This window comes from Chenopodium quinoa, unplaced genomic scaffold (genome assembly GCF_001683475.1).
Source record: "Chenopodium quinoa cultivar QQ74 unplaced genomic scaffold, ASM168347v1, whole genome shotgun sequence".
Classification (NCBI taxonomy): domain Eukaryota; kingdom Viridiplantae; phylum Streptophyta; class Magnoliopsida; order Caryophyllales; family Amaranthaceae; genus Chenopodium; species Chenopodium quinoa.
In genome coordinates this window covers 1,292,141-1,302,674 of record NW_018743919.1, presented here as the reverse complement: position 1 = coordinate 1,302,674, position 10,534 = coordinate 1,292,141, and the positions used below count along the sequence as shown (strand labels likewise).

The 10,534-nt window shown below is 33.3% G+C and overlaps 1 protein-coding gene across 2 annotated transcripts; it reads left to right on the top strand.

Moving 5' to 3' along the window:
• Positions 1 to 1,083: 1,083 nt before the first annotated feature.
• LOC110687279 (cysteine-rich receptor-like protein kinase 6) lies at positions 1,084 to 10,036 on the top strand. 2 transcript variants are annotated; one of them, XM_021863908.1, is made up of 7 exons: positions 1,084 to 1,995; positions 7,390 to 7,512; positions 7,611 to 7,759; positions 7,897 to 8,107; positions 8,218 to 8,455; positions 8,572 to 8,722; positions 9,472 to 10,036. In XM_021863908.1, exons 1-7 carry the CDS (start codon positions 1,164 to 1,166, stop codon positions 9,790 to 9,792), a joined length of 2,025 nt encoding a protein of 674 aa, XP_021719600.1. In that variant the 5' UTR covers positions 1,084 to 1,163; the 3' UTR covers positions 9,793 to 10,036. The 2 variants fall into 2 exon arrangements, with proteins under 2 accessions (XP_021719600.1, XP_021719601.1); XM_021863909.1 differs by lacking the exon at positions 1,084 to 1,995 and adding an exon at positions 5,585 to 6,925.
• The last annotated feature ends 498 nt before the right edge of the window (positions 10,037 to 10,534 follow it).

The following is a 10,534-nucleotide window of genomic DNA, read 5'->3' as shown; positions in this document are numbered from 1 at the left end:
ACCTGGGTACGTGTAGATCTACTATAACCTCCGTTCTTTTTTACTTCACATGTTTCATTTATCACACTGATCAATGCATAAATCTAATCATTAATGTCTTTAATTCCTAATAAGTAAAAGTTATGATGAATAAACAGTATGAAAGAATTTACTGAAATATGATTCAATTAACAAAACCTTACATGACTTTATTTTTCGTTACATATAAATTAAAATAAGGTCAAAGGTAAGTGTGAACAATGCAAAAGTGAAACAAGGTCAACAAACAAAAATGGAGGAAATATAGTTATAGGGTAAGTTTGGCACCCACTAGTTTTAAATGGAAGAGAGAAGCTTCCTGAAAATGGAAAAGTCATATTATTAGGACTAATATAAGGTGATAGGAAATTCCCAACGCGTCATATGTATCATACGAGTGGAGTACCAACAGTTATGAAGACCATTAAAAAGCGTTGTCTTAACTCTTGACTAAGGGTTTGTGTATGAATTTAAATACTTACTTGGAAATTTTTAATAACTAGTAAACTCAACAACCCAACTAATATTGGGTACCTTTCTAATGTGATCTTCAGTTACTGAAAACTTGTTTAACCGCATAATTTAGTCATTTTTGTTTACCTAAATCATTTTAGTTTACATTAATCTGCTCCCTAATAAAACGGTTTCAAACTTATCACTATTTACCCTCTTCATTTTGAATTTTATGATATTTTGAATTTGAGCAGTTTTCCCGAAATCATACATTTTCAATTAATTTTTTTAGTATGATTTTTTTATTAAGGACATGCAAATGATAAGAAAACTATATATTTTCAACTTTCGGTTAATTTTTTTAGTACCTCTTCAACTACGTAAGATATTAACTACTCAAATAAATAATAGTCTTTTATTAGTAAGGTTGACTACAAAATTTACACAACCAAAATTATGTGAATGTCACCATCCAAATTTTTCCTGACCTCGCATTTCCATGGAAAATAATGCAAGGGTTTAAAAATTACAAAGTCCTTTACGACATAATAATTGATTAATCACCGAATTGTGAAGACTTTGCTCATAGTCATAGAAATATTTGACCCGCTATATTACGTCAACTAAACATTTAATTATTTTGTTTTAGCTATTTTAATCTCAACCCAGAAAAAAAAATAGTACAAAAAAAAATGGCTCAAAAAATAAGTTGGTCTTCTTTATTTTTCTCAATCTATATGCCAATTATTATAGTGATACTTTGCAAATCAACAAGTGCTCAAAACTATGACTGCGGCTCAAACACTACAATCTTTGTAAATAATAGCCAATATGAAGCCAATCTCAACACCCTCTTCCGTTATCTCTTATCGAATGCAACCGACCCAAACGGCTACCACCAAGCGGTTTCTAGCAATGGAAACCCCAATAGCGAGGCTATTTATGGCCACTTCCTTTGTCGCGGGGATTTAAACGCTAGCGCGTGCCAAACTTGTGTTGACAATGTCACGGCCACTGACCTTCCTATGAATTGTCCTAATCGAAAAGAAGCGATTGTATGGCGTGATGAGTGTATGATAAGGTATTCAAACCAGTCATTTTTTGGTAAAATGGACACGAGCCCAATGCGGATGTTGTTGAATACGCTTAATGTAACGGGGAATTCAACCCGGTTCGAGGAGCTTCGGGATAACATGATGAACAACGTGATTGCTAACCGAGCCCCCACTGGAGGATCACTGAAGAAATTCGCGACAGATTTTGTAAATGTAACGATGTCCCAAACTATATATGGGTTGGGTCAGTGTACACCGGACTTGGCCCCTAGTGATTGTAACACATGCTTGCTAAATGGTATTCAGCAGTTCAAGATGACTCAAGGTGCACACAATTTCCAGCCTAGCTGTGTTGTCCAATACGAGATTTATTCTTTCTTTGATTTGTCATCAGTCGCCCCACCACCCCAACCGTTGCCACTACCTCCACGACAATCGCCCACGGGTGGTTTCAGCGGCCTATCAAGTGGTACGTTGGTCTATGCCTCCATATTTAACTTTCTATGTGACAATTTTTATTTTTTTTTTCTTGGTAGGATGATTAATAATCTCTTTATTTGTCCCTATAAATCATCGTTAATTAATTGAAATTATCAACAAACTGATGGGTATCAATTAAAACTATCATGATAGATAATATGAACAGATTGCGTGCATATTTAAGAAACCAATGAAATAAGATATAAGTTTGACTTCACATAAAATTTGACCAAAATTTTAAATAAATTTTTCGGTACTCCGTAAAATGTTGGTAAGTTAATATAATACTTTATCAGCTCTCTTTCGATCGCAATGTCTAATCAAACATGTTCCTTTGATCGTTTTCAATGATTTGAGTATATACTATATGTTAGGAAAAATATGATAATGTGACATCTTATTAGATTGATATATAGGAAAAACATGTTCCCAAAATCTAATACTTTCAATTAATTTTTTTAGTATGATTTTTTTTATTAAAGACATGCAAATGATAAGAAAATTATATAATTTTCAACTTTCAGTTAATTTTCAACTACGTAAGATATTAACTACTCAAATAAACAATAGTCTTTTATTAGTAAGGTTGACTACAAAACTTACACAACCAAAATTATTTGAATGTCACCAACCAAATTTTTCATGACCTCACATTTCCATAGAAAATAATGCAAGGGATTAAAAAACACAAAGCCCGTTACGACATAATAATTTATTAATCAACGAATTGTGAAGACTTTGCTCATAGAAAGATTTGACCCGTTATATTACGTCAGCTAAACATTTACTTATTTTGTTTTAGCTATTATAATCTCAACCTTAAAAAAATTAGTACAAAAAAATGGCTCAAAAATTAAGTTGGTTCTCGATATTTTTTTCAATCTATATGCCAATCATCATATTGATGATTTCCACATCAACAAAGTGCTCAAAACTTCGATTGCGGCTCAAAAACTACAATCTTTGCTAACAATAGCCAATACGAAGCTAATCTCAACACCCTCTTCCGTCATCTCTTATCCAATGCAACCGACCCAAACGGCTACCATCAAGCTGTTTCAAGCAACCCCAATAGCTAGGCTATTTACGGTCACTTCCTTTGTCGCGGGGATTTAAACGCTAGCGGGTGCCAAACGTGTGTTACCAATGCCGTGACAATTGACCTCCCTAAAAACTGTCCTAATCGAAAAATTGCACTCATATGGCGTGATGAGTGTATGGTAAGATACTCAAATCAGTCATTTTTTGGTACATTGGACTCGAACCTCGTGGTGATGATGATCAATCCAGCTAATGTATCGGGGAATTCTACTCGGTTCGAGGAACTTCTGGGTAACATGATGAACAACGTGATTGCTAACCGAGCTCCCAGTGGAGGATCACTGAAGAAATTCGCGACAGATTTTGTAAATGTTTCGATATTCCAAACTATATATGGGTTGGGTCAGTGTACACCGGACTTGAGCCCTACTGATTGTTACACGTGTTTGGTAATTGGTATTAGGCAGTTTCGGATGACTAAAGGTGCTCAAATATTGCAGCATAGCTGTGTTGTCCAGTATGACACGAATCCTTTCTTTGATTTGTCGTCGGTCGCCCCTTACCACCTCAGTCATTGCCGCTGCCTCCACGACAGTCGCCTGCCGGTGATTCCAACAAATCTAATGGTACGTCAGTTATGCTTCCATGCTAAACTTTACAAAGAGATTACAAGTATTGATTATTTTACCAAATAATTTTATATTACGTTGAACCATGGTCAATTTGACGTAGTACAATGTTCAACAAGATCTCAATAGTTATCATTGTTTGTTCGTTGGCTTTTAGTATTTGACGTAGGACAATGTTCAATAAGATCTCAATTGTTAATCTTCGACTAAGGCCCCGTTCACTTTACCTTATTTTTGCTGAATTGAAATTATTTTTACTGAACTGAAATTATTTTTGCTGAACTTAAATTATTTTTACTGAACTGAAATTAATTTTGCTGAACTTGAATTATTTTTACTGAACTGAAATTAACTTTACTAAAATAAAATTATTTTTGCTAAACTAAAATTATTTTTACTGATTGTCTATTATGTTTCTTCTTCAAAGATAATGAATTTCACTGAATTGAACTTATTTTTATTGAACTGAAATTATTTTTGCTGAACTGTACTTATTTTTACTTAACTGAAATTATTTTTACTAATTTGAACTTACTTTTCTTGAACTGAAATTATTTTTACTGAATTGAACTTATTTTTACTGAACTGAAATTATTTTTACTGGATTGAAATTATTTTTACATAATACTATTTTTTTAAGGTGAAGTGAACAGGGCCTAAACTTTACAAGAAATTATACTAGCTGTTGTAAAATGATACTATAAAAAATTTAATACTATGTATAAATACATTTATTGTTGAATTTAAAAGATAAACTAAAGGAAAAAAAACAAAGCAAAATTGAAATTAAGTTGAATATATTATCTGCTGCTTTTTAAATGCCCTCTTTCACACCGCTGTTTGATGCAGCTTTTCACGAGGGGGTCTTTCGATCTATTGTAGTTTTGGAATCGAACACCATTCGGTACAAGTGATTGTAGATGTAGAATTAACCTCCATGGCGACATAGCACAACTCCACATCAACAAATCAATTTTTCTTACGATATTAAAGAACATAGCCCCAAAACTCTCAAAAAGAGAGAAAATTAACTCGATATACGGGTAGAAATAACCCGATATACGGGTAGAAAAACTCTCAAATAGAGAGACTACAATTGTTGTGAGCATAAAGTAAAATACTAGTAAGAAACTAAGAGATTAGGGGCTTAGCATCAACCAAAAGGTTGGTGGTAGCCCCTAAAAACAAGAATTTTTTTTTAGGGTTTTTGAGGAGGAAGAGAAAAGAGGAGAGGCAGCCCCTTCTGAAAATTTAATACAAGTGGAACTTGAATATTCTTATTCCTGTAAATTTTTCAGTTTTGGAGACCCTAAATGTTGTTCCAATTTTATTTTAGGATAATATGTAAAGACCATTATACCCTCATTTTTTAATTTTATTCATTGAACTTCTCAATTACCCTTAAATTTTCCACTTGTCTTGTATTCCCTCCGTCCCTTATTTACATGTCTACTTCCCATGTTACACGGGAATTAAATTTAAAAGCCATGATTTGGGAAGGACAAATATGCATGTGGGTTTTGATAGAGATAGAGAAAGAAAAGGTCGTTGGTAATTATTGAAGAGATTGAGAGAGAAAGTGTTGAAAAATGATGTCAAAAGTACAAACAACATACATACATACATATATATATATATATATATATATGTGTGTGTGTGTGTATATATATATATATATATATATATATATATATATATATATATATATATATATATATATATATATATATATATATATGATAACTCAACAAAAAAAGGGAATATAGTTAAAAAGTAATTCTTTAAATAGAATTAGACATGTAATTTTAAAACCTCCAAAAGGAAAGTAGGCATGTAAATAAGGGAACGGAGGGAGTACTTTTTTCCACTTTCTCTCTTTAACTTTTGTCTATAATTGTACTTTTTTTTTAAGTATTCCATCCACTTTCTCCTTTTATTTCTTAATATCGTAAAAAAACACAAACAAGAACTGTAAACTAGGACAGAGAGAGTAAAAATAATTACCATAAAGTAAACAAGACTTTGACTAGGTAAAACCCACTAAAAAAAAAAAAGAGAGTGAATGATACGTGAATTTTTCCAAGTCTACGGTCTACCTAATCCACAACATAATTTCAAACTTTCGGTTAATTTATTTAGTACATCTCCAACTACATAACAAATTAACAATAGTCTTTTATTAGTAAGGTTGACCTCACATTTCGTTCCTTACAATGCATGGGATTGAAAAACACAAAATCGATTACGACACATTTGATTAATCAACGCGTTTGTAGAAATGAGCTCTTTTCGTACGAATTGTGAATACTTTATTCATAGAAAGGTTTGACCCATTATATTACGTCAAGAAAAAAATTGTTTCATATGTACAATATTCAATCTATGTGATTGATGGTCACAAATCAGGGAAAAAACATAATATGGCTCAAACATTTAGCCAAGTATTAGTAATATTCTCATTCTATGTACTAATTATGTTAACGATGATTTCCAAATCAACTAGCTATCCAAACTATTATTGCCCAAACGATACTACGTTCGCCAACAATAGCCAATTTGCAACCAACCTAAACACCCTCTTCCATTTTCTCTCTTCCAATTCCACCAACAACCCTGCCGGCTACGACCAAGCGGTAGTTCCTAGCGACGACAATGCCAAAGATGATGCTATTTACGGTCACTTCTTATGTCGTGGAGACCAAAACGCTAGCTCGTGCCAAAAATGTGTTACTATGTCCACCATGACGGACCTTCCTAACCTATGTCCTAACCGAAAAATAGCGACACTTTGGTACAATGAGTGCATGGTTAGGTACTCTAATAGCTCATTTTTTGGTTCGATGGATGATTCAGTCTACCTAGTTTATTATGTGACCGCGAACATTATAGGCAATGAGACCCGGTTCATGGAGCTTGTGAAGAACATGATGAACAACAAAATCGGGGTTAATGCTGCACTTGGAGGGTCACAAAAGAAATTTGCCACATATTATGTCAATATTTCGGCTTTTCAGACGATATATGGGTTGGGGCAGTGTACACCCGACTTGAGCCCTGCTGACTGTAATACGTGCATAACGGATGGTATTGCAAGATTAATGGTGAGTCCAGGTGGTGGAATATGGCAGCCTAGCTGCAACATCCGATACGATCTTTATCCTTTCTTTGATTTGTCGACACTGCCCTCACCACCATTGCAACCACCTTCCCTACCACCAACCCCCGCGGCTAATTTTACCCACCCTAGTGGTAAGTCAATTTTTTCACTTTATTCAAAGTAGTTTTTATCAATACTAATAAGAGTTTCTCAATTTAACATTTTTATTTTCATACTTGTCAAATGTCAATGCACAATTTCAATCATTAATTTACATTTTAATCTTGATGAATAAGATATATAAAAAGTTGATATCTTATAAGTATAATTTTAATCTAATAAAATCCCATGAATAATGTTCTATCTGAAGTATAAACTTTTCAATGCACAATTTTAATTATTAATTTTTTTCTTTTAACAATCATTAATATCTTTTATTCTTGATATATAAAATGATAAAAAGTTGATATCTAAAAAGTATAATTTCAATCTAATAAAATCTGGCATGAATATGTTTTATTTTAAATACAAAATAATACAGAGTACAAAAGTCATATTGTTGCAATTAAGTATTACTACCAGAAGAAGTATGCTATTTTCCGACTTGATTTTGTAGGAAACGGGAGCTACACGGGGAAGATTGCCATCCTAGTCACAGTATCAACAATTCTACTGATAGTTCTTGCAATTGGATTCTATTTATTGTTTAGAAGACGAAAATCATGGATAAAATTTGGAGGTAATTAATAAGAAAATTATTTTGTACTTCAGAGATTAGGATGTATATCATATGCTAATCATTTGATTAAGCTTTTGCTTTTTCACCTTTGATTTTAGCGGCTTCTGTTTTCCATCGTCGAGATGACAGTGATGAAAGTACAAGTTTAGTGTCTCTACAATTTGATTTTCGTACAATAAAAGTAGCAACAAACAACTTCTCGGATGATAATAAACTTGGCCGAGGTGGATTTGGTACTGTATATAAGGTACTTCATATATATTTACGAAACCGCCACTGTAAGAAACAAAAACGTTTCTCACAGTGAGTAACAGAGATTTACTGATTTATTATTAATCAACTAGTACTGTTAGACTAATGTGCCTTCATGTCATTTGAAATCAGGGGAGATTAGCAAATGGACAAGAAGTCGCGGTGAAAAGACTCGCAAAAGATTCAGGACAAGGTGACGAGGAGTTTAAGACAGAGGTGCTGTTAGTGGCTAAGCTTCAACACAAGAATCTCGTTAGGCTCCTTGGATTCTGTATCGAACGTAAAGAGAGACTTCTCATCTATGAGTTACTTCCCAATACGAGCCTTGACCATTTCTTGTTTGGTATGACTACGACTATAGATTCAGTTTATAGCATCTGAGTTTACTTATCAGACTATACGAGATAAATGGATCGAGTTAGTTACACCCACTAAATTCATCAAGGTGTGCAGATGTAAGAAAGCGATCATATTTGGACTGGAGAAGCCGCTACAATATTATAGTGAGTATAGCTCGAGGAATCCTTTACCTTCATGAAGAATCTCGATTGCGAATCATCCATCGTGATCTTAAGGCCAGCAACATACTACTTGATGCTGAAATGAATCCTAAAATTGCAGATTTTGGCACGGCGAGGTTATTTGAAGTTGACCAAACTCAAGGAGATACCATCAGAATTGTTGGTACCTAGTAAGTGTAATATTGTTTTTTTTTTTTTGTTCTGTTTTCTTTCAGGCCGTCTCAGCTTTTAATATGAAAAGTACCATCTAATATGTAATACAAAATTTTTTGTTCTATATATGCAGCGCATATATGCCACCGGAATATGCACTTCATGGATTATTCTCTGTAAAATCCGATGTCTACAGCTTTGGTGTACTCGTGCTCGAAATTATAACTGGTAGGAAGAATAGAGGTTCTCCCAATGAGCAATATGCAGAGGACCTAATAAACTTTGTAAGTGTTCAAGTTTTCCTAGAAAGTAAAAAGGTTGTTCGTTTATGATTAATTTAATTTGCATTTGTAGACTACGTTTTCTTAGTGGATTGCTTATCTATTATGGTCCTTAAAATTAAAACCCAATTGTGATATACAGAGTACTTAAAGTAATAATTAGTTAGCAATTATAACGATTAAATTAAACGGATTTTTACCCCTGAGTTTTTTGTTTATTCACCATATACCCATGAACTTTTATAAATTCATCGTATACCCTCGACTTTTCACAAAAATACACCATATACCCTTGATGAGTAATGATTGTTAACTTTATCAATCATTAGGGTTAATTATAACCCGAAACCAACCTAAATACATTCTCCTACCTTTGAAATCACCCACATTTATTTTTCCCACCCCCAAAACCACCCCAATTTTCTTTTTCTCATCCTCAAAATCGATCATACAGATATGTTATGAAGATTTGGAGTGGTTTCAAGGATTGTACAAAAGGAGAGGAGTGGTTTTGGGAATGGAAGATCTAAGGTTGCTTCGATGCATAATTAATCAAATTCCACTCATCTTATTGTCATTAGGGGTATATGGTGAATTTTTGTAACAACTCAGGGAAATATGGTGAATTTGAAAAATTTCATGGGTATATGGTGAATAAACAAAAAACTCAGGAATATATGGTAAAAAAAAAAACCGTAAATTAAAATTACTTAGACATTATGTATTCAAAAATTGACCATAATGTCTTGTAGGTATGGCGGAATTGGAGAGAAGGTACACCTTTAAAAGTTGTGGATCCAACTTTGTCAATAAGATCAAAGACGGATATTATAAGATGCATACACATGGGCTTATTATGTGTTCAAGAAAATGCAGAGGACCGACCAACAATGTCCTTTATAGTGTTGATGCTCAGTAGCCATTCGCTTACTCTTCCGGCGCCTTCCTGTCCTGCGTTCGTCACGTCCATTGCTATTAGAGTGGACACTAAGTCACATCATCATACCAAGGAGAGAACGATTGGGCGTTCATCAGTGAACAAGGATTCGATTACTGACCCTTATCCACGATAAGATCCTCCGAAGATGAACAAAATGATTATTAGTTGGCCTCTGGACTAGTATCCCGTAATTGTTTAATGTTTCCAACTCGGAAAAGGAAAGTGGAAAGGCATTAAGTATATTTTTATATATTGTTTAGGCTAAACGATAGGATATAATGAACATGTTCTAGAAATAGTAAATTCTTAATAAGTACTAATTGTAAGGAAAATTCTCCCTTGGAAATTTAGTATTTCATTATATAATAATAGAGGGAGGGGGTTAACTTACACATATATAACTATATACTCTAATTAATATAGTACAAGAATAATATACAACAATATAAGATAGATATAATCACGTTAAACACTAATTAAAAAAATTACACCATAACAAAAGGTTTGATTACTTCTAAATAAACTAGTCAGAGCCCAACTTGCAATTTATGGTTTCCATGTCTTATTTCTATAAGAAGTCAACAAAATATCCATGTCATATTTATATTTCCTGACCAAATTTAATTAGAGGACTAAACATAAGCCAAAATGGTAACGTCACTTTACTACATTTCAAAAGCTCTTCCTCTAATTTTTCATCATTTCTTATTATTTCTGATTTCTCCTATTGCAGCCTCAGAGCTAAATCATGCTTCCCATAAATGTATTCATGACACAGGTAATTACACACAAAATAGCCGATACGAAAACAATCTCAACACCCTCCTCAAAGATCTCGTAGCCCATGCCACCAAAACTAAATACTTCAAGACCAG